Consider the following 25,745-nt stretch of genomic DNA (forward strand, 5'->3'; position numbering starts at 1 on the left):
AAAAAATGGCATCCTCCTCAGATTAGCAGCTCTTACAGCTTTGCAGCTCATTTTATTAAATCCTTGCCAGTGTTGGAAATTAAGGCGACAGCCTATGGACTCAAAATTTCTTTCAAGGTGGTTTAAAACCATTTGCTTGTTCTCAATGGACTTAAGCAGTTTATACAAATTCCCAAGCCCTCTAATTCTAAGTGTTAAATTAGCTTTGCCCAGTTGAGAACGTCGCCGCTACCTGAGTTTATTAGCCCTGAGCAGAATTTCTTTGTCTGAAAGTAGCTAAAGAGAAGAGACATATTTATATCAACGTTCTGCTCTCTAATTTCCTGCCAGGTTAGCAAACTCTCACTTTTAAAGTCTTGTAACTTATGGAACCCGAGTTTAGCTCATTGTCCACAAGTCCAAATAGACATCTGGAGCCCCAAAAGGATGCATTCTACTAACGTCAGTTGAGGGTGTAACCAGGGGATTCAAAGAGCCTCCCAGACTTTTTGGAAATGGGAAGATATAGCCCTGGGGATTTTGTAGCCCAATTTTTTCGGACATTTGGTTTAAACGGAGATAAAGAGTTATATGCACATCTATAACCAAAATGATTTTATCTATGGGCCATACAAGAACTGCTAATGTTCAACCTCCTATTGAAAATGTATGATAAGGTCGATTGTCAAATAATGAGGAAGGATATGGGTGCAAAAAAGGAAAAATCTATTAATTCTAGTTATCAGGGACATTAATACATAACCACTATTAGAGTGATTATCTAGCAAAAATGATTAATGAGATGGTGAAAGATGCAAACATCCATAAAAAATGTAACTTTAATGGCACTTAGAAACATTATAAGCACTCAGCCCGGAACAGATAGTATTTACAGGGAATGTTGAAATATAAAACACCTAGACACAGGATTACAAGAAGAACAAAACATAATCAGTATAGGCCACCCAGCCCAGAATAGAGTGGTATAGTTACATTGATGGGATAATGCACTAAGCATTACCAATTGAGATAAGATCACATCCTGAAAGAAACACGAACACAAATGACTGACAGATTCATAAATATGAATTTGAAATTTGTAGTAAAATTAATTTGATAACAATAAGAATGTTAATGTATTCCTCTTGACTGTTGACGTACAAAATTGAGCACAACAATGCTTTGAAGTAATTGTTATGTATTGCTTTTAAATGTATGTGTCTTTTAAAATTACATAACCCACAATGCTTCATTATCAGCTAAGTGGGCATGTCTGTATAAAATGCAAAATAGAGAAAGAACTCATCTAATTATGATCAAGACTTTCTTGTCGAAACACATTGGTGATAGTAGTGTTGGTAAAGTATCTTGGATATCAAACTCCTGGAGTGCGGGATATACTCTTTTGATGATTACTGTGTTGGCGAGGGCATGATTCCACTCCGAATGTAGGCACCAGCCGTGAGCGCCTTTTGAAATGAAATCAATTGAAGTTTCTTCAACCAGCGCCAAAGATACAGGTAAGTCAAAAATTGCTTTTCCTGTGGAAACATGGTCCTAACTATATGTACCTACTTGCGACCACCAGTAGGTTATATGAAGTGCTCTCCAACTATCGTCCCATTTCGCTTCTTCCTTTAATGGGCAAGATGGCGGAGAGCCATGTTAACATGCAGTTAATGGATTACTTTGAGACAAACGGCATCCTTGATTCCTCACAGTACGGGTTTAGATCCAACTACTCCACTGAGACAACTCTCATTGGGGTTACGCACTATATTAAAATGGCCTTAGATGACAATAAAGGAGTGATGTTGGTCCTGTTGGATCTAACAGCAGCCTTTGACACGGTCTCTCATCAGAAATTGATATTTTGACTGAGAGAGGCCAATCTGCAGGAGCTGGCGCTTAAATGGCTTGTTAGTTTTTTAGACCAGTGCACGCAAACTGTCAATCTGGGCCCTTTTTGATCACAAACTGTGAAGCTTAGTAATGGGGTGCCCCAGGGCTCTTGTTTGAGCCCGACCATAACTATGTGGCCCCCCTTGATAAAGTCATCCGAGAGTACGGCTTCATGCCATTCTTTTACGCAGACGACACTCAATTACTCCTATCCTTTGATAAGGATATGGAGTCCGTCGATCAGCGTTTTGCTAAAGGCATGTCTGCCATAGCTGATTGGATGACTGAACACTTCTTGCAGTTAAATGCGGCTAAAATCGAAATCTTGTTGTTTGGTCCTGCACTTACCTCCTGGTCCCCTGCATGGTGGCCGACAGTTAGTCCCCGCCTCCTCTCTGACCTTGGTAGCAAAAAATGAGGGGGTCCAGCTGGATGCACGGCTATCAATGAAAGACCAAATAATGACCACTGTCGGGACCTGCTATCATACCCTGAGCCTTTTGCGCAGTGTTCATTTGGCTGCCCCTCGCAGTACCTAGAACCCTAGTTCAGGCTCTGATTATAGATCGCCTCGACTATTGTAATGCCTTACTGGCCTCTGCGAACAAGGCTTTTCTTGGCAGATTACAGATCGTTCAAAATGTGACCGCACACTTAGTCCTTAATAAACTACCTCGTACCACCCCAGGGCCATTATTGAAATCTCTCCATTGGCTTCCTATCCAACAGAGAATAAAGTTCAAGCTCTGCTGCTTTGCTCACAGAGCCGTTTTTGGCAAAAGCCTGTGTTATATTGCGGATAAGTTTAAACTGTATTTCCTGAACCGGTGTTTCAGATCGGAAGGCAAAGGGCAGGTGGTCCCTCGTTTTAAGAAAATTCGATCTGGAGGCAAAACGGTTGCCTATCTGGCCCCAAAACATTGGAATTCCCTGCGAGGGGAGTTACGTAAATGTTCTAGCTTCGTTCGCTTCAGAAAACTTCTGAAGACGGAATTATTCAAGGCTTGAGCTATGGAAGTATGTGCCAGTCTGAGCTGTCTCCTATGCTAGCGCGGAGATACCCCTGCGGAGGTGATTCCTGCGCTTTACATATTCCCTACATACATACATACATACATACAGAGGAAAGGCATTTTTTGACTTACCTGTATCTTTGGCGCCGGTTGAATATACTTCACAATTTCTTTTTTTTTAAGTGCACCAGTGATTCTTATTGCGCATGGAAACTTTCGGGGTGATCTGTCAAGCGGGTGCGAGAAAAAGGGGGGGGGGTCCAAAAATAGGGCGTTTTCCTTGTTGATTCCCGACGGAGCTTTGAACACGACTAGAGGCCAAACCGCTGGAGGGATTTACACTAAATTTGGCTGGAAGGTAGATTTTGGTTTGCAAATCACACTTTCAGTTATCCTGTGTAAATCAGTTCAGTAGGTTTTGAGGTTTGAGGAGATCCAAATAAGGACATCTGCGATCGCGGCTAATTCACGAATGATAACAAGCTTGTGCAGGGCAATGCAGAGCCTTTATTGACAAGCAACATTTAAACTGGGAAGTGTTGGCAGCCATTTTAGAGCTTGGTTTCAGCAAAATTCCACAAAAAACGGGTAAAAAAGAAAAGGGGGCACGGTAGGAATTCCCTGACCCCCTAGCCTTGGTCTTTGGATTACCCTGTAAACCTGCCATGGAATAAAAGCATTTTTTTAAATTAACAGCGTTTTTATTGTGAGAAACAAGCAGAAGGAGGCAAAATAAAGGTGAGAAATGAGCAGAAAGATGCCAAATAAAGGTCAGCAATGAGCAGAAGGAGGCAAAATTAAGTGAGAAACTAGCAAAAAGAGGAGGAATAAATGTCAGAAACAAGCGGAAAGAGGCAGAAAAAAGGTCAGAAACGAGTAGAAAGAGGCAGAAAAAAGGGCACCAGGAGCAGAAAGAGGTCAGAATAAGATGAGAAACATGCAGAAAGAAGTAGAATAAAGATGAGAAATGAGCAGAAAGAGGCAGAATAAAAGTCAGCAACGAGCAGATAGAGGGAAAATAGAGGTCAGAAACTAACAGAAAGAGGTAAAATAGAGGTCAGAAACGAGCAGCAAGAGGCAGAATAAAGGTGAGAAACAGGCAGAAAGAGGCACAATAAAGGTAAAAAATGAACAGAAAGAGGCCAAATAAAGGTCAGCAATGAGCAGCAAGAGGGAGAATAAAGGGCAGAAATGGGCAGAATGATTCAGAATACTGGTTAGCAATGAGTAGAAAGAGAAAGGATAAAGGTGAGAAACAAGCAGAAAGAGGCAGAATAAAGGTTAGAAATTAGCTGAATGATTCAGAATACTGGTTAGCAGTGAGTAGAAAGAGGCAAGATGAAGGTGAGAAACTAGCAGAAAGAGGCAGAATGAAAGGCAACAATGAGCAGAAAGAGGAAAGATGAAGGTAAGAAATGTGCGGAAAGAGGAACAATAAAGGTCAGTAACGAGCAGACAGAGGCAAACTAGAGGTCAGAAACTAACAGAAAGAGGAAAAATAAAGGTCAGAAAGAAGCAGCAAAAGGCAGAATAAAGGTAAGAAATGACCAGAAAGCGGCATAATAAAGGCGAGACACAAGCAGTAAAAGGCAAAATAAAGGTGAGAAATGAGCAAAAAGAGGCCAAATAAAGGTCAACTACGAGCATAAGGAGGCAAAATAAAGTGAGAAATGAGCAGAAAGAGGCGGAATAACGGTCAGAAATGAGCAGAAAGAGGCAGAATTAATGTCACAAATGAGCAGAAAGAGGCAGAAAAAAGGTTAGAAGCAAGCAGAAAGAGGTAAGATAAAGGTGAGAAATGTGCAGAAAGAGGTAGAATAAAGGTGAGAAACAAGTGGAAAGAAGCAGAATAAAGGTCAGCAACAAGCAGAAAGAGGTAAAATAGAGGTCCGAAATGAGCAGCAAGAGTCAGATTAAAGATGAGAACTGACCAGAAAGAAGCTAAATAAAGGTCAGCAACGAGCAGAAGGAGGCAAAAAAAGTTAGAAACAAGCAGAAAGAAGATAAATAAAAGTCAGAAACGAGCTGTAAGAGGCAACATAGAGGTCAGAATTGAGCAGCAACAGATAGAATAAAGGTCATAAATGAGCAGAAAGAGGAAGAATAAAGGTCAGAAAAAAGGTCAGCAACGAGCAGGAAGAGGCAGAAAAAAGGTTAGAAGCAAGCAGAAAGAGGTAAGATAAAGGTGAGAAATGTGCAGAAAGAGGTAGAATAAAGGTGAGAAACGAGCGGAAAGAAGCAGAATAAAGGTCAGCAACAAGCAGAAAGAGGTAAAATAGAGGTCCGAAATGAGCAGCAAGAGTCAGATTAAAGATGAGAACTGACCAGAAAGAAGCTAAATAAAGGTAAAGCAACGAGCAGAAGGAGGCAAAAAAAGTTAGAAACAAGCAGAAAGAAGATAAATAAAAGTCAGAAACGAGCTGTAAGAGGCAACATAGAGGTCAGAATTGAGCAGCAACAGATAGAATAAAGGTCATAAATGAGCAGAAAGAGGAAGAATAAAGGTCAGAAAAAAGGTCAGCAACGAGCAGGAAGAGGCAAGATAAAGGTGATAAAGGAGCAGACAGACAAAATAAAGGTCAGCAGCGAGCAGTAAGAGGCAAATTAGAGATCAGCAACTAGCAGAAAGAGGCAAAATAAAGGTAATAAATTTGCAGCAAGAGGCAAAAAAGAGATCAGACACAGCAGGAAAAGTCATTCAGACACTCACGTACCCACTCACAGACTCACACAGAGACTCGTGCACTCGATCACAGACCCAGTCAGACACTCCTGCACCCACTCACAGGCCCACTCAGAGACTCACAGACCCACTCAGAGACTCATGCACCCCCTCTCAGATCCACTTAGACACTCACGTACCAACTCTCAGACCCACTCACATACCCACTCACAGACCCAATCAGACTCATGTAGCCATTCATAGAACCACTCAAACATTTATGCACCCACTCACAGGCCCACTCAGATGGTCATGTACCCACTCGCTCTCCCAGTCAAATACTCAGACGCCCACTCAGAGACACAATCAGACACTCACGCACCCAATCATAGACCCACTCAGAGACTCATGCACCCACACATATCCCTACTTAGAGACTGATTTCAAGTCACAGAGCCAGTGAGAGATTCACACATCCAGCTACAGACCCACTCAGTCATGCACCTACTCACCCATGCAGTCAAATGCTCTGTTACCCACTCACAGACCCACTCAGACACTTTTGCATGCACTCAGAAGCTCATCTACCCACTCACAGATCAACTCTGACTTTCACACACCCACTCACTCATCCACTCAGAGGCTTATGCACCAACTCACAGACCCACTCAGAGAATCATACACCAATTCACAGACCCTCTCAGACAAGTATGAACCCACTCATAGACCCACTCATTTATGCATCCACTCACTCTATCAGTCAAATGCTCATGAATCCACTCACAGTCCCAGTCAGATATTTATGCACCCACTCACAGGCCCACTCAGAGGCTCATGCACCCACTCACAGATCCACTCAGACATGCATGCAACCACTTACAGACCCACCCAGAGACTTGTGCACCCACACATAACCCCACTAAGAGACTGATGCCAAGTTACAGACCCAGTGAGAAACTCACACATCCAGTCACAGACCCACTCAGTCATGCACCCACTTACTCACTCATCCAGTCAAAGGCTCAGGCACCCACTCACAGACCCACTCAGACACTTATGCACCTACTCAGAAGCTCATGTACCCACTCACAGATCTATTAAGACTTTCATACACCTACTCACTCACCCACTCAGAGACTTATGCACCCACTTACAGACCCACTCAGAGAATCATACACCCATTCATAGACCCACTCAGACAATTATGCACCCACTCACAGACCCACTCAGCCATGCACCCACTTACTCTCCCGGTCCAATGCTCATGCACCCACTCACAGACCCAGTCAACCACTCACACATCCAATCACAGACCCACCTTAGAAATTCAGCAATGCATGGCTTATGACCTAACATATTACATCACTGATGATATGGTCAGTGACATCACTGATGACATCACTGATGACTTCTCAAATGACATCACTCATGATATCACTGATGACATCATCCACTGAACCACTTATACACTCACTCACATCCCCACCATACAAACTCTCATATACCCACTCCATCCGCCACACAGCCACTCATATACCCAGTCACAGACAATATAAGAACTCACACACCCACTCATTGATCCATAGAGCCACTCACACATCTATTCACTCATGCAGCCACTCACACAACCACTAAGTCACCCATACAGCCACTCATGCACCCAATCACTCACCAATACAGCCACTCAGCAAGTATATGATGGTTGGCAATAGGTAGTTATAGTTATGACCATGTTTCCATAGGAAAAGTGTTTTTTTGACTTGCCTATATCTTTGGTGTCATTCAACGAATTGTAACAAAATGGCCCAAAAAAAGTGTGCCTATGATTCTTGTTGTGCATGGGAAGTTTTGGGGTGATTCGTCAAGCGTGGAACAAGAAAACAGAGGATCAAAAAAAATATCCAAATGTTAAATTCCAAAGAGATTGTAAGACACAACTACAGGCCCAACCATTGGACGGAATTCCACCAAATTTCGTAGAAAGACGCAAAAAAAGGTGAGAAATGAGCAACAAGAGGCAGAAAAAGGGTCAGAAGGGAGCAGAAATTGGAAGAATAAAGGGCAGAAGTTAGCAAAAAGAGTCAGAATAGAGGTCAGAAACCAGCAGCAAGAGGCAGAACAAAGGTCACAAATTAGCAGAAAAGGGCTACATAAAGGTCAGGAGTGAGCTGAAAGAGGCAAAATAATGGGCAGAAGGAGGCAAAATAGAGGTCAGAAACCAGCAGCAAGAGGCAAAATTGAGGTCAGAAACAAGCAGCAAAAGACAGATTTCAGGTCAGCAGTGAGCAGAAAGAGGCAAAATGACAGGCAGAATGACCAGAAAGAGGCAACATAGAGGGCAGGAGAGAAGAGGCAGAAAAATGAGCAGAAAACAAGTGTAGGAGGAACCAAACTGAAGGCAGCAGAGGGTAGCGGAATGCTGCCATCAGGGCAGGAGGACTGTCACAGGGGGAGCTGGCATGAGAACCTGCTCCGGTGTGCCTCCTACTAGTTTTACCAGACACCCACTGACAGACCCACTCATACTCTCATGCACCCACTCACAGACCCACTGAGAGACTCACACACACACTCACAAACCTACTGAGATTCACACACCTCCTCATTGACTCACTCAGACTCCTCCACGCTCACACTGACCTATTCAGAGACTCATCCACCCACTCACAATCACACTCAGACACTCATGTTCCCAGTCACAGCCTGTGAGAAAGTGGCTCTGTATATACTGTTCCCAAATAGGTACAGTGTGTACAGAGTCCACAGTCTCCAGAGGTTTGACAGAGGCTAAAGTTAGATATAACCTTACTCTCTAAAGTGGTAGCTTGGTCGAGCAGTAAGACAGTATCAGAGGACAGTGTAAAGCATTTTGTTGTACACACTCAGTCAGCAAATGGTTTCACACACTCAATAACTGAACTCTAGGCCAATGGATTATATAAAAAATATATACTTGTTTTATTTTAGAACCAACAGTAGGTATTAAAATATACTTTCTCAGAATGAGATGCTTTATGTAAATACTTTTGCAATATGCAATTGGCTTTTGTAAATAGTTAGAAGTTGTTGCAATAGGCAACACAATTTCAAACACAATAATGCATTGAGTTCAATAAAAGTTTCAAGTTATTTGCAATAGATTACTTTCAGGATTACTTTTGTAACTCCAGGACTGGATCCTATATTCAGTCCTGGGACAGTTCTTAGAAACAAGTGATAAAAGTCGACTTAGTTACTGTTGTGATTTTTAGGAAATATTTAGCTATTTTAAAAGTTGACACAGAAGAAATTTCATAGAAAACAGTCAATGAATCCCTATGGAAGAAAATTCAAGTTGCACGTATAGTATGTTCTTGTTACTTTTGTAATCCAGTACTGGGTGCCTAGACTCAGTACTGGGACCTCTACCTAAGAGAGGTAAGTAATTACGTTTTCACAGTTAGCACGATTTTGAAAGAATATTTAAAGTTTGCAAAAATCGACAGAAGAAATTTCACAGAAAAACAGTCAATGGTTTCCTATGGAAGAAAATTGGGTTACTGGTAAGTACGGTTGTGAATATATTTCAGGGTCAGTGCTGGGCACCAAGATCCAGCACTGGGATCTCTCCTAAACGCAGGTGAGTATTTTCTTTTTTGTTACTCGGCTGGTTTTTGGTGAATATTTTAAGTTTTAGAAATTCCACACTTACAAGAAATTTCAGAAGAAGCCAGTCAATGTTACCCTATGGAGAAAATTGAGTTATCGGCTGTTGGGTAAGTACTCGACTGGCAAATTTAAGGTTCTGGGCACAGACTCAGAGGTCTCCCAGGGTCAGGTAGGTACAGTTGTTACACCCTCAGCGGCGCAGGGGCAGCCGGGTGCAGAGTGAGTTAGGCCCAATGTTATCCCATGGGAGGCAGGGGGGCCTTGGTTGGTGGCTGCTGACTAGCAGGCCACGCGGCTGTGGCAGCTGTGCTCCTGGTCACATGTTCAGGGAAAATGGGGAAGTAGATAGGTGTAGAGGTTACACTGCCAGGGCCACTCGGGCGGCTGGGTGCAGAGTGCTTTTGAGCCTTCGGGTGCTCAATTGATTTCAATGGGAAAGCTCCTGGTTGGAAAAAGGCTGCAAGCTCGGGGACGAAGATTCTTCAGGTGCCACCACCACTTCGAGAGGTAAGTTGGGTAGTTGGAGGATAGGTAGATACCCAGGAGTTGGGCACGGGGGGCCACAGGGCGCTGGGTGCAGGGGTGCCTTTTGGTGTCGGGAAATCTTACCCTCTGTTGATCGCGGTTGGGGGGGTACCTGGTTCTGAGGCTGCAGGCGTCATCAGGAGCATCGAGGGAAGTCCTTGGGTGCCGGACTCGGGGTCACAGTCGCCGGGGGGTCGTCCTCGTGGTCTTTGTTCACTCCGGCACAGGCCAGGCTTGGCGGGTGCAGAGTGTGCAGGGTTCGCGGTTCCGGGCTGATGCCAGGAATTAGAAGCTGATTTTGAGCAGAGCCTCTGCTAATGGGAGTCCCAGGTGCTTAGAGCCAAAAAGTATCCAGGTCTTCCGGGGTTTGTGAGGTTGCTGGCCGGGATGTAGCAGGAGCAGGTTCGAGGGTCGACAGGCCGGTAGGGCTGGGCCAAAGCAGTTGGTGTCTTCCTCTTCTTAGCAGCTGCACGGCAGGTCTTCTTTCTTCTTGCTCTTCTTTGTATTTTGGAATCTGGAATCTGAGGAAGGAAGGTTCAGGGTGCCCCTAAATACTAAATTTAGGGGCGTTACAGGTAGGTAAGGGGCAGGGACCACTGGGTCCCTGCCCTGGGGTGGGTACACCCCCTATCCTGCCACTCTCCTGTGGAAGGGGGGCAGTGGCCTTGTCCTGATTGGGCAGGGCTCCCCATCTTCAAGATGGCGAGAGCCCGGGGATGTGCTTCACCTCACCTCCTCCACCTGAGGGGTGGGGTTGGCAGAGGCTGGCACACACCCTGTCCTTCCTTGGGGTTTCCAGCCAGTCTTCCCACCAGAGAGGGGGTTGAGAACCGGTAGGGGCCAGTTGCTGGGTACAGCAAGTGGCCTGGAGAAGCTCACAAAGGCGGAATACCTTTGAAGCTTCCCCTGCCCATCCTGGGGGAGGAGACTTCACACCTCAACCAGGATGTGCATTGTTGCAGGCCCAGGAGAGCAGATGGCTCTCTACCCAGGGGTCCAGCAACCTGTCTGCTGTATGGCAGCCTAGGCAGCCCCTCAGACAAGACGTGGATTGTAGGTTAGGTTCAGGGGGCATCTCTAAGATGCCCTCTGTCATGCATCTTACAGTAAATCCCACACTGGCATCAGTGTGGGTTTACTGTTCTGAGAAGTTTGATACCAAACTTCTCAGTCTTCAGTGCAGCCATCATGGTGCTGTGGAGTTTGTGTTGATGACCTCACAGCACCATATACTCTTAATGGCAGCACTGCACTTACAGTTCCCAGGAATGGACCTGGGTACGGTAGGGGCACAGGGCTCATGCACCCGTGCCCACACCTCTGGCATAGGGCACCCAGCTAGAGGGGTGACTGAGGTATGCCAGGGCAGTGTGTGTTGTGAGCATGGCACACAGGGATGTGTGGCATGTCGACTCTTTGTTTTGTCCTGCACCCAGACACTCAGCCTGCAAAGGCAGTGTGTGTGTGTCAGGGTACAGGGCCTCTAAGGGTGGCACAATAAGTGCTGCTGCCCTGAGGGGCCTTCTCTGGTCACCAGGCCCTGGGCACCTAGGGTACCATTTACCAGGGGCTGACAGGTGACCAGAGATGCCAATTGGGCTTTGACTGTTAGGCAGTTTTTAGGGAAGGGACACAGGCCCTGGGCACCTGATTGGCAGGAGCCCAGGGCACAACAAGGAAAAGTGCAAAAAAGGGGTGGTTACTGCAACAGAAACCCACTTTCTTACACTGCCCCCCTCAGACACTCAACCATACACTCAGAGAGCCAAACACCCACTGACTGACCAACTCAGACACTCACTCACCCACTCACAGACCCACTGAGAGACTCACACACACACACTCACAGAATCACTCACATACCCATGCATCAACTCACAGACCCACTGATGCACACACACCTACTCACAGACCCACTTAGACACTTGCATACTCACACAGACCCACTCAGGCACTCAGCCACCCACTCACAATCCCAGTCAGACACTCATGTTCCCAGTCACAGACCCACTCAGACACTCATGCATCCATGCAGGGATCCACTTACAGCATCACACACCCTCTGACTGACCCACTCAGACTCTCACTCACCCACTCAGACACTCACACAACTACTCACAGACCCACTCAGACACTCACACACCCACTCAACCACACATTTAGAGACTCATCCATGCACTAAAAGACCATCAAACACATTCATGCACCCACTCACAGACCTAGTCAGAGACTCATGCACTGACTCACAGACCCACTGAAGCACTCATGCATCCAGTCATAGACCCACTCAGAAATTCATACAGGCACTCACAAATCCACTCAGAGACTCATGCCCATGTAGGGCCAGGCCCTGGGGGATGGGGTCACGAGGCCAAAATCAACCTGGGGAGGAGGGCCAAGCGGCCCATCCTTCCCCATTAAAATAAGGCCTGGTCCCAGGGTATGGGGTCCCCGGAGCCCAAATCGGCCCAGGGAAGGGGGCCACCTGGCCCTCCTCCCATAAACAAAAACAAATGCAGGACCAGCGAATAGCCAGAGGCCCTGCCCTCTTTCTCCACTACTCCAGTTTGTGGGGTCCAGGAACCCTTTCTGTTACCTCCAGTAAATCCCACACAGTAGGGTTGCTAAAGGTCTTAGAAGGCAACGTCCCTTTTCTCCACCACTCTGCAAATGCACCTCCTGACGCTCTACTGAATTTGTTGAAGAACTCCTCTTGGAAGCTGCGGGTCTTTAGGGGCCAAGAAGCCCTCCTGTTACCTCTAGTAAGTGTGATACAGGGGATTTGTGAGAGCTGGTGGGAGGCCTCACTCCCTGTCTCCACCACTCAACAAACACTACTAGTTAAAAAAAAACTATAGAAATTCACTGAAAAAGAAAAGGTTACAGAGACATTATAGTTAGGAAATAGAATTTAAAACACCTTAGAAATTCACTGAAAAAATACAAAGGTTAGAGGGACGTTATAGTTAGACTGACATCTCACTCGTACAAAAGCAGAGAAATTCAGCAGTTATAGGTAGCTGAGATCATTATAACTTATGCCCTCGCAACGCACTGCTTATGACCTCACATATTACATCACTCATGACATGGTCAGTGACATCATTTATGACATCACTGATGATATCTCAAAAGACATCACTGATGACATCTCAGATTACATCACAGATTACATCACTGAATACATCACTGGTGACATAATCCAGTGATTGTGAGTGTTTTTTTGAAAATGTCTGAGTGTTAAACATATATACTAAGGTAAGTGGTTGTGTGAGTTTCTATATGGGTGAGTGAGTGGGTGTGTAAGTGGTGTATACAAGAGTGAGTGGGTATGTGATAGACTGGGTGTGTCAGTGGGTGTATGAGTAAGTGAGTGCCTGTGTGAGTATCTGTATGGGTGAGTGCGTTGGTGTTTAAGTGGGTATAATGGTGAATGAGAAGATGAATGAGTGGCTCTATGGGTGAATGTGCTGGTGTGTCAGTGGCTATAAATGGTGAATGAGATAGTGTAAGAGTGTCTGAATGAGTGACTGATCAGGTACATAAAGGCCTGTATGGGTGAGCGACAGGGCACATAAGTGACTGTAGGGGTGTATGAATGGGTGTGTAAGTGGGTGTATGGGTGAGTGAGTGATGTGTGAGTAGTTGTATGGGTGAGTGCATGGGTGTGTGAGTGGCTGTATCAGTGAGTATGTGAGTGTGAGAAAGGTTGTGTGGGAGAGTATTTACTTGTCTCAGTGACTGTATAGGTGAGTGAGTAGATGTGTTAGTATGTCTATGAGTGAGTAGATGTGTAAGTAACTGTATGAGTGAGTGAATGGATGTGTGAGTGGCCGTATGGGTGAGTGAGTAGGTATGTGAGTATTTGTACAGGTGATTGAGTATGAGAATAGCTGTATGGGTGTATGAGTGGGTGGGTGTCTGTATATCTGTATGCCTGGATGTGTGAGTCGATGTGTGGGTCAATGAGTAGGTGCATGACTGGCTGTTTATGTTAGCTAGTAGTTGCATTAGTGGCTGTATGGGTGAGTTGATGTTTTAGTTGCTCTATGAATCAGTGAGTAGTTGAGTGTGTGTGGATGATGTCATCAGTGATGTCATGAGTGATGTCATTTGAGATGTCATGAGTGATGTCATGAGTAATCTCACTGACCATGTCATGAGTGATGTAATATGTGGGGTGCATTGCAGGGGAGTAAGTTATAATTTGCTTAGCTAACTATAGCTGCTGAATTTCTCTTGTTTTTTACAAGTGAAATGTGAGTCTGAACTATAACGTCCCAGTAACATTTGTTTTTTTATTGAAGTGCTATGTTTTTTTAATTTAATTTCCTAACTATAACGTTCCTGTAACCTTTGTTTTTTTTCATTGAAAATATATAGAGAAATATAGATATAAATAAATACATACACACACACACACACACACACATATATATCTAACAGATTTCGACTTACCTGCGAAATACTTACATTTTTTGTGATAAAGGCATCTTTTTGGTAAAGGCATATGCATGGGAAAGACATGCGTGGTAACGCTTTTGTTGTAATGGCATGCGTGGTTCATGCCGTGTTGTAAATGCTGTTTCCCGTCTCTGAGGGTGATGAGGACATATTTGTACTTCGTTTTAGTCAACTTTCTAGTAAATGCAAGCAGTGAATAAATAATGATGAGCAGGTATTGAGATTTAATCGATAGTCCATACTACTGGTACGTGGCTAAATTCTACTTACCATTTCCATTGCCTGCTCGCAGTGCAATGAGTGATAACTAGTTGCGAGAATGAAAAATGAAGCAGCTGTAATAGATATTCGTCTACAGGCAAAAGATTCAATGTGCATTACTGTAAAAAAAAAGTGCCTTGCCGTTCTGTTGCCTGCTTAATTTCATTTCCTTTCCCTTCCTCTGAAATATCACAACAGGTATGCACGAAGCTCGGTTTACTGGCATTAGCTACAGATTCTAGAGCTGGGAGGTAATTTGCTCATATAATGAGGAATTCCTGGTGGTCGCTTCATGTGGTGAAAAGTCACAGGTGGTAGAGCGCTGTCAGTGATTGGACGCCCAGCATGAAATGTGCTGCGGCAGTTTCAGCAGGCGTTGAGAGATTACAGGACATTTGGGGGAAAGTCTTTAAACTTGCAGCTGGCTTTAGGATTCCAAGCCTGCTTTCTGCACCCTTCTCCGGTTTCCTTAGTGTGTGTTTTATACATAGGCACCAGCTCAGTCACAGCGCCCGAAAGTAACATTCCCCTGTGGTGCAAAAAATAATCAGAAAAACATCAGTGTAAAAAAAGTTCAAGAACCATGAATTTATTGGGGGTTCTTTGCTTACATGTTTAAATTATAACTGCGATTAATGCAAGTTATAGCTGTGATTAATGCCCAAAATGTTTTCAGATTAAACCAAAGGACCAAACAAATCAACCGACTTTGGCAAACCTTTCCCACACGAACAGATGCATTGATAATATTAACCACTAGAAAATAATTGTTATCTTAGGCCTTCATTGAAAGTGGCCTGGGGAAAGGGCTGGTGTTTCCCCTCCCTCAGATTTATTGATGCCGGTGTGGAGATAACTCTGGGATTGAGGAAAATCCAGTCCAATTCGCAAATACGGGGTAGACCCCGAAGATCTACTAAGAAATCAGGAATGTCTGTGGGAATTGGTAATTCTGGATACAATTCCTCATTTCATCCTGATCTTTTACTCAGAGTTTTGGCTGTGATCGAAGTTTCCGCAGACCTCTGGTGGGCTGTAACTGCTGTTACCTACTCTACTGAAGTTAACTGGCCACAATTACTGAGGGTCCTGAGGTACTATATGTGATTCCCTCCATCCTTTCCTTGCAACGAAGATCCGAAATGCAAAGTGCTGAACCTCAACGTTTTCTATATTTTTTTTCTTAGGGAGAAGAGGGTCTGGTGGGTGCTCCTGGCCTTCCTGGATTCAATGGCGCTAAGGTAAAACCGTGCTATTTCATGTCTAACAATGGCCTTTTATTCTGTAACGTGGGGCGTGTAGTGGACACCAACACAATACATCACAGCAGCGCCTTCTAGGGTTAATTTGCAGGTACTGCATGCATGTTAACACGTACAACCTGCAGGCTGGTATCACACTGCCATAGGTGCACTGACATCCCGAATTCCAGCTGGACCCTGTCGCAGTGCGAAGCCACAGGCGTCATAATTACAGGCTTGGCTTAAGCAGCGTTCGATTTTCGATTTGGTGAAACCCGTGCAGGTCTGTTTGTGAAAACCACGGCCGCTTGTACACGCTCATGCATTGCTTTTCTTTCGGCGTTGCTTTTCCAATTAAAGAAATGGGCCAACAAACAAGAACACGCATTGCATTAGCCCACGAAGTCTCTCAGGAGTGTCACGCTTCATCCTCATTGATTTTAATCCATTAAAATGAAATGCGACTCCTAGAAGCATCTACTCCCCACTAGTTCAGATTTGGTCACTGGAGCGCAATTATTATTATGATTACTATTATTATTATTATTATTCCTCCAGTGTAAAATAATTCCTATGCAGCTAGTTTATTACAAAAGGAACGTTTCTAAAATAAGGAAGCAAACAGTTCTAAGTAAAGAATCAATCACTTGAATGAGTGGGGAATGTGCGCCCACCCCCTTGGTCCAGTGTTTACAAACTGCAGGATTGCTAATGTGAGCCATGCTCTGGGATGACAATGAGAGAAAAAGAAGGCAGCCCTCCACACTCCAGACCTCAGCCTTTCAGAAAGAGAGGGGTGGCATGGACCTTGGCCCTCACTTTCTGTAGCTATGCTAAGCCCAAGGCTTAACTATGCAAGGGGAGACGGGTGCAAGAAATAACATACACAATGCAATGCAAAAGAGTACAGTGAGCATTCTACAGAAGCCCATGCAAGCAGAATTCCGAAGTAGATTCAGCATCTATTAACTATAAATTGCTGTACTAAAACAAAAATACTCAACAATGCCACATACGCGAATCTGAAACGGATAACAATAGAGTAAACCCACCTATAGGCATTTAAGCTGAGATTCCTTGTAGAAGTCAAGTTACCTCCACACCGGTAGGTATATCTTAAATAAAATGTGTACATGTCTTATTTAGAGTTGAATGGGAATAGGACTTCTTTAAATTTACAAAGGGAATACAAAATCAGAAGAACCCTCATGGCGAAAGTTTCCTGCAGTATTTGGTCCCTATGTGGGATTCTCCTCCAGATTTAGTGCTACATTCAGATGCTGGAAGGATTTTCTATACTACTCAACTCTAAAACAGGACTTCATTGTCCTTAAGATCCTTAGAGGCAAAAGGATCATTGGCTGCTGAATCAGTAGGGGCTGGGGGGGTAACCCACCTATACAAGAAGAACCCTCTTAAGTAGGAGCTGGGATTCTGGCGACAGAAGGCTAAAACCCACTGGCCCTTGAGCCACAGGGACATCACACTCTTGTGTCAGTAGGCATACTGGAGCATATTTTTCCTTGCCAGGACCACCGCCATGCTAGGATATCATTATGGTCCTTGACAGGACAAATATTTAATGGTCCCCAGACAGAATGAGAAATCACCCTGTGCATAAGGGTCATTTATTTTTTCTGGTCTTGTTTGTTAATTACTAGAACATGCTGACTGGACACCACTATTTGGAGGCCAGCCAGCACAGGAGTGTTGACGAAAGGGCTCTGACAATGTTGGCAGAAGCACTTTTCCCAATACCATTAGTATCAAGCTGTGGGGGGGGGAGGGGAAGGGTGAATCCTTAAATATGAGGCAGACCTCCGTAGGGCTGGAAGACCAAAGCTCCCAGTCTCCTGGCATGCCACAGACCTCATGCTTGTGTCATAAGGATGTCATCTTTCTTCAAATGAATGAAGTTCGAATCGGAAGTGCTTACCTTCCTGACTTCTAGTGCCAGATGGCTGCCCCAGTTACCGCTTTGGTCAGCTATCGAGTTGACAGTGCCATAGACGCATACCTTAAGAATGCATGTATGTTTTTGGTCGTTTATCTGTATGTGGATGCGTTCATTTTCAAGTTATTTGAATCCACTGAGAAATGCAGGAATACGACTGGGAAGAGACAGCAATGGCACTTTCCAAAGAGTAATGCCACAGTCTTTTATGAATTTGAAGTGAATTCAAGTGCTGAGGAATTTAGAAAGACATGAAGCTAACAAGCTCAGTTTCCGATCATGTAGGTGGCTGAGCACGTGCAATATGGAATATGTTTATGATCCCCCAGCCCAAATTGCTATATAAATGTAACATATAGAGTTTTACCGATGTGTAAGTGTGTTATCCAAGAGTATTCTCACTCCTAACTTTTTTTTCCAATGAAGAAACCCCCTTGCCCTTGCATCCCCCCTCTGTCTGTTGAAGCTTCGCTCCCATTGCCTTCCAGGATAATTATCTCTGCCCTTCACAGGAGGATATCTCCAACCACGTCTAGGGTAGGAGGTTGTATGCTATAAGAATGTGAATACCCACACATTAGCCGGGTAACGCGAGTTCACATGTGCAGGGGTGTAAATATGGATACATGTAAAATGACTTGACTGTTGAATTGATACATGTGAACAAATCCATTTCCGTGAGTAAATTCACGTTTTGTAAATGCGAAATGCCACTTTACACTCATGAACTGAAGCGTTCGTGCACTTAGGTTCTACTTAGTTGTGGAAATACCTATGAGACTCCGGTCCAAGGCACAGACCAGAGAGAGAAGCATGACTAACTGCTCTTAGCAGCATTTTTGGAGGCTTATAATAGCCAAATAATCAGTTGTGACAGTGGGAGCAGTGAGCACCCACAAGAGTCGAGTAAAGGAAGGGAAGCACTCACAGGGAGAGTTGGAAATGACGCTCTACTCCTGGCCTTGCTGTTTCTAGTAGGTGCCCAGTGGATATCGTGCAAGATTCTTTTTTGGGTCTCAGTGTGCATAAAGACATATCTAAAAACGGTGGGCTTCAATCCTACTTACCGTGCAAATGCAAAGTGTGAATTCTCAATGCACAAAAGTACTTTGTAGTTCATAATGAACTTTACAAATTGGCATTTAAGCACGGCGATCCGTTTCAAGTCGCAAGAGAAAAGGGGCGACCGGCAGGAGCAAGGGATTGAACAAACCCTTTGAGGCTGTGTTTGCATCCAAAGCATGAAATGATTAGTCATTGCCAAGGGCTGGCACCATTTGCAAATTATAAGTTGTCACAACATTTGCTAGCTTTTGCAAGTGGACACGGTCTGTTTCCTGCCTCATTAACATTCCTAATGGGACAGATTACACGTTTTTGTGAAAATACCCTTTGTAGGTCAACTGTTTTGAGAATCTCTCACACTACGAAGGAAGACTCTGTGACAAGTCTCTTTTGTGCAAGAGGTATTGTGTTACTTAAGGGGAAATATCTGGCTTGTCCAAAATCAGTCCGTGTACTAAAATAGAAGCAAGGAGAGTTGAATTTCTTCATTTGATTATATGATAACCGCATATGTTATAGACATTTTAAAATGCTATTTGAAAATGTTTGCTGTTGAGAGAGATAATTTGATATCCCAAAAACATGGTAATGAGGCTATGGCACTTTTAACAAGCAATAGTATGTTAATAAAGAGACTATACCGCCTCAAACACATGTTCAGGTAGCCAGGAGTAGAACTGAATACCAGAAGATTCTCAACCCAACGATTTTATTACCTGCTAGTTGAGGCTATATACAAATCAGTCCCACAACTAGCCCTTTTAGTGTGGAAGTATTGGAAATATTACATCTCGCAATGGGTAAGAGCAAGGATTACAGCACGTACGTGTTATGCAATTCATCAATGGGCTGGTCCCCTTTCAGTTTTTAATCTTTCTGAGTTCTTTGTTTATTAAAAGAGGAGTGAATTCCCACCAAAAGTAATAGGTCATGGCCTTGCTAAGTAAATTTATCTCAAAGAGAAAACTCCCACACAAACTTAGTAAAAAGACGAAAAATAAGCAAAAAAACAACAAAATGGTAATACTTAGATAAGGGAATAAAGAGTTATTGTTATTTTTATTTTTATTTTAGCTTTGCGAGGTACTTTGTAGCACTGGAATGGCATGAGTTAAAAAATGTTAGTAAATGCCGTTAAAGACAATAGGAAGGACTACAAAAAAAAAACACAATCATACACTCTGCGACTTTAAAACTCTTTTACACTGATAATTGCTTAAAACTAGACAACGTGTGCTTTTGCTTTATCAACATGATATATGGATGTATCAGTATAGTTTAAATATAAACTAAATATAAATACAATAAAAATATCGACTTATTTAACTTGCTTAAATTATTTATATGTAATATTGTAACACAATAGGAGTCCAAGCCCTTACTATAAACATAAACTATCTTAATTTTGATGTTCTCTTTTTTTGGGGGGGGGTGGGGGTTTAAAAGGGGGTGTGATCTTTCTGACCAGAAACAGTTGGCGTTATGCTAATTTACCTTGCCATTCCTTTGCAGTTCAAAAGATACAGTAGAGTCATGTACATTCTGATAGTTCTGCCAATCTTGACATGATAGAACCCTCTACCCACGGTGAGAGGATAGATGAGAGCAAATAGTGATTTCCTCGTGTTTTTTGTATCCATTTGCAATATGGAAGAGGTAGTCTCTTATATCTTGCGCAGCCATGATGCCAAATCTGAAAAGTGTGCATATCTTTACAGGCCATGCTGTGACTTTTGATGATGTTGGCAGAGGTTTATAATGAAGTGATGGGTGTCTTTGATCTGGATCTGTGTGGGGAATAACCACGATGAGACAATTTATTTCTAAGATATATTTGCAAGGTTGGATTTTTGGTTATAGCTAAGATCTAGAATGCTGCAAGAATTTACTGAATCTAGATTTAGACTGATAGAAGAATGAGAAATCCACCTAATAAATGTGCTATACCTAGACATGATACATAAGAACATTACTTTGCTAAAACATGACATAACAACATCCTGCTGCTTGTTAAACAGCGAAAGGTTAACGAAACATAAAAACACAAAGTACACATTGTGATCCTACAGCATGCAGCAATAACCATACATAGATTTTAACATGAAAACGAAGGGAAGACATATTTTGCCATTTAAGACTTTTTTATTCATCTTGTAATCAATGTGATGGACAATGACAAGCGCCCCTGAGAGCTACCAGCCTGTGAACGGCTTTGCAGTATGAGGCAGGAAACACTGGAACATGTAGGGCCATAGACAGATGGACTGGTATTGATCTAGGAGATGTACTTAAATTTACTGATTAAATGATCTATTTACCTTTTCACCTATTATTATTTATTATATTGTATATGGGCAGACATTATATATTTGTATGCGTGTGTATGATATATACATATCAACATTTACACTTGAGGTGGTTACATTCACATTGGTAGTTGATATGTGATTACCTAGGTGGTGAGATAAGAAAAAGATAAGCACTTGATGGATGAAATGTAACATAGTAGTATATTTAGTCATACTTTGTTTACAGTTTCCATACAATTACATTCTCTGTGGTAGTAAGAGAGGGGAGTTAGAATTTCTGGCATGGACTTCCCTAGTTAAGTGTTTGAGATTTGAGGAAATGGGAAGCTTTAAGGTGGAAAGAGGAGAAAGCTAGGTAGTTTGAATGATTTGATCTTTGAGAGAGTGCAAGGGGTTATATGTAAAGCAAAGAGGTTAATGTTGGCAAAGGATAGGGAACACTTGATTTATAAGAGGCTTAGCCATTTTGAAGTATCTGTTATGAAATAATTTCCTAATGCTTATCTATTCTGGTCTACCAATATAGATTGGGAGTAAGATAATGGACGGAGTTCGCCTATTTGGTGGAGTCAAAGAGTACTCCTAGAGTCCTGGTTGTAGTAGAGAGTATTAAAACATCTTTGGTGAAGGAGATAGTAGAGGGCACTGAGGTAGGAACAAAAATGGCAAGGAATTACAGAGATTGTATTCTGAAGTAAATTGTCTTAAGAGTGACAGGCCATCTAGTTTCTTATTGTAAGTAGTTAGCTCTAAATTATAGTCTGGGAGGCAGGTATAAGCTATAAGAAGAAAAAATAGATCAGTAGATAGATGATAGAGACAGCCAAAGGGAATATATTATATGTCCAAAGAGAGTGATGTGAAGGTCGAAATGGTTCCATAACTGAGTCTTGGGGATTCTCAACTGTGAATGTGTGGAGGGTGTCAAGAGTATTGGTCACTAGGAAATAGAGAAATTGTGGTTGGAATGGGGCAGAGAACCGGTCTAGTGTTTTGTCCATAGTGATTAGAGAGGCAGGGACTAGGAGTATGGTGAAATGATCAGTCATGTGGGACATGTCAGAGAGGTAAAAAAGAATAAGAATGGAAAAGAGTTGATTGTGATCAGCAAATGTGAGAAATCTTAACATGTGGTCAAGGGTTGTTTTGATAGAGTGGAATTTGTGAAAACAAGATGCAGTGGGTTTACGGTGATAATGAAGTTGTGGTAGTGAGCCGGCCAGCTAAATACCAGGCATTCTGTGTTTTTTTTTAATAAGAAAGGGTTTTGAGCTATTGGGTGGTGGGTGGCGAGGAACAGGCATTGCCAAGCTTACATTTGGAGAAGATTCTTTACATATTCCAGTTTTCTTAGTACCAGTGTGTGTGCTCCCAATCTTTTGTACCCTTTGTTTTAATTTTTGGCAGGTCAAGGACTAAGCAATACAGCTCCAACCTGCAAGGAAATTATTTGAATTCATGTTACATTCATTAAATGAGGTTGATATAAATATTGGCATCTGTGTTTCAGTCCTGCTCTTACTCCTTGTATGGGAATTGAATCCTGCCTAACAGAGATTTATAAGTTATATATCAGCAGTCCCCTGCTTTGTTGAAGTAAAGAAAAGTTATAGACACATCATATGAATCTTATAGGCTCTATACAGGACTCTGTTCCACCTGGCTTGTCCAGCGGGTTTATCACTGGAACTTTTGCTTTTTGGCCTTCCACTTCTGACCTGTTTTTGTTGGTTTCATGAGGCTGGGCACTTTACCACTGCTGATCAGTGCTAAAGTACATATGCTCTCCCTGTAAATGGTTATGATGGATTGGTGATTCCATGATTTGAATATTTGGTTTACTAGTCAGTCCAGAGTACAGTGCACTATGTGTGCCCAGGACCTGTAAATCAAATGCTGCTAGTGGGCCTGCAGCACTGATTGTGCCACCCACATAGGCAGACTGTAAATGTAACTTAGGCCTGCCATTGCAGAGCCTGTGTGCAGTCTGGTACTGCCATGTTGACCTGGCAAGTGCACCAACTTGCCAGGCCCTAACCTTCCCTTTTCTTACATGGTAGGCATCCATAAGGTATGCCCAAGGTACCCCTGTTGGCATGGTGCAGTGTATGTGAAAGGTAGGACATGTTTGTGGCATGTCCTGATAGTGAAATACTGCCAAATTCGTACCAAGCTACCGAGAGGGTGAACAGGGGTTATTTTAGAAGTGTATCCCCCTTACCCTGACTAGGAAGAAGGGTCCCTATTTGGAGAAAGGTACCTACCTCTGCCAACTTGAGACCCCCATTTCTAACGTTGGTGGTCAGCGGTAAGAATCTGGACATGCATTTGTTTCTTACACACAGTCATTGGTGTACACTACTAGTATAGTGCAGACCAGTACGCAACCACATACTGTTTTTTCTGTTTTCTGGTGTCCTCCTGGAAGCTTTTTTGATACTGAGACTCTGGTTAGTTGTTGCACCTGTGAGGTCTTGAGAAAATGGAACTTGACTTCTGGCACATGTTCATCTAAACAATGAGGGAGCTACGGGTGTTCTGCAAGGAATGAGGGCTGCCTGTGAAGAGAAGGTCCAGGGAGGATCTAGAGCCAGCCCTATTTCAGTATTAGCTACTCTGCTAGGGGCCAACATTACCAGTTGAGTCTGAGGTGAAGGACATCTCTGAAAGTGAGGGAGAAACGGAAATGATGGCTAGCTTCTAGTTTGAGAGCAGAGGCTGAGATGGCTTGCTGAGGAGCTCAACGGGGCTGAGGCCATGAGGGCCTTAACCCAAGAAAAGGAAATGTGTGTAGCTCAGGAAGTGAGCTTACCTGGGCTGGAGGTGGAGTCCAGCTCAGATGGTGGCAGCAAAGAGATGTTATTTAGTGCTGAGGGAACAGTACACACACCCAGAGATGTGGCGCCTGACTTGATGGAGGGGGTTGACACACGCCAGGAAGTTCAGGTTTATGAGGTAGGTCCAGTGGTGCGCAGTGTCCCTGAAGTGGATTGAGAAACTGGCACAGGGGATCATTTCCCAAGTGGTGGGAGGGAAATGTTACTGACTCTAGATGAGAGGTACAGGGAGAGGGGTTCTCCCATGGAAGAAGTTGTGGTATGCCAGTGTGGATACCACCCAGAAGATTGTGGGTTGAGTGACAGAGACAGTCAGACACTGTCTTGCCAATCTCAGGAGAGTGATGTGGGGTACTTGTGCGAGGCACTGGATGGTGAGACAAAGGGTTGCTTGGTTAACAACTTTGTGGGGCTGTCTGATTCAATTGGTGAAGAGCATAGTTTAAGTTCCTGTTTTCCAGATCTATGCCAACACCTGGTGGAGTATGAGTTCTCTGACCCCAGGTAGCTCGCACTGGAGGCAAACCTTTTGGTGGATTAAAGAGGGTCTGAAGAAGCATCTGGGAGTGATCCTAAATGAGGTGGTTCAGGTTTTTCCCAACCAACTGATGTAGGGGAAGGTTGTGGTGGCCCAGATAGGTCCCAGAGTAATGGGAGGGGTGTAGGGTCCCATGTCCTGTCTCAGAGGAGAAGGAGTGGGAGTGGGCTGTGTCCTGAGGTGCCCAAAGCCCAGGCTCAAGACCTGGTTGGTTCCATGAGGGTACACCAGGAGGGGGGCCTGGTTTGTACCGGGAGGCCATCCCTTGAGTGGGATCCCAGGGTGTCTGTTGAGCTGGGAGAGACTGCTGTAACCAGCATACCACCAGCTTTGGTGTCTGGCAGCACCTCTAAAGTTGGGAGAGGGCATGCGTCCAGAGAGAGGGCTGAGAGGAGGATGCAGTCCCCAGTGGAAGGACCAATGACTCAGGGGTTGCCAGCTCTTAGGTCAGGGCACCTCAGGACTGACGCTGGTGAAGCAACTTCTGGCCTTTGGGGTCTTCATGCTCTGCCAGGTGGACAAGAGGCTAGAGACCTGCGCCAGTCAGACTCTTCCACAACTCCAGAGGAGTGTGTTTCCCTTGGGCGGGGGGTTGGTGTACTCTCCCAGAAATCCTGGGTTGATAGGCATAGGTCCAGCCTAAAAGTACAGACCCTGGGTTAAAGTGCCAGGTTCAGGGTGTCCCCGATGACCTGGAAGTAGGGGCAACTGCTAACAGTGCCCCTACCGGTTTGTCTTCTGGGGCACCGCTCCAGGTGGGAAGGTGCAGGGCACCATTAGAGGGGGCAGGGAGAGGGCAGCGTCACCCCTGACCTCTTCCCAATATAAGTGTACAGACCCTAGGCTGGGATCCCAGTTGCAGGATAGAACCCCTGAACTGGTGGGCGTATTGTGCAAGACACCTGCCACAGGTGCCCTTACAATTCTGGAAGAGAGTAGTCCCTAGGAGGAGGACCTGGTGTGGGAAAGCCCACCCCACTTCCCTGTCCAGTCTCAGGGTACATACCCTGGGCTGGTGGGTCAGTGTCAGGATGTCATCCCTGACCTGACAGGAGGGAAATTGAACCAAGGGTGCAAGGCACCTAGGGCTTCTGCCCCCCACTCTCTGACGCCACAGAGGTTGGAGAACTATGAAAGGCTTGGGGCCTGGCGCGCATCACTGACAGCTGTCAGTAGCCACTGTGGCTTGCTGTCCTGGTGGAAAGAGTTGCCCCTGGTAGGGGGACAAGAGTTGCACCCCTGGGGGAGGGGGACTGGACCACACCACAGTGTTGGCCATGTGGGTACTGTCTGCCTATTGGGACACATCTGTGAGTAAAGTAAGTTTAGGCGCTACACAGATGGGTC

At 44.3% G+C, this 25,745-nt stretch overlaps 1 protein-coding gene across 2 annotated transcripts in view; it reads left to right on the top strand.

Annotated features, from left to right (window-relative positions):
• COL19A1 (collagen type XIX alpha 1 chain) overlaps nucleotides 1-25,745 on the top strand; it is a 2,198,704-nt gene that overhangs the window by 756,999 nt on the left and 1,415,960 nt on the right. For both annotated transcript variants that reach the window (XM_085610910.1, XM_085610909.1), the window contains exon 11: nucleotides 15,642-15,695. In XM_085610910.1, the coding sequence (XP_085467036.1) occupies nucleotides 15,642-15,695 (54 nt within the window). The remainder of the gene's footprint in view (nucleotides 1-15,641; nucleotides 15,696-25,745) is intronic.

The sequence above is a fragment of the Triturus cristatus genome, chromosome 6 (assembly GCF_964204655.1).
Source record: "Triturus cristatus chromosome 6, aTriCri1.1, whole genome shotgun sequence".
Lineage (NCBI taxonomy): Eukaryota > Metazoa > Chordata > Amphibia > Caudata > Salamandridae > Triturus > Triturus cristatus.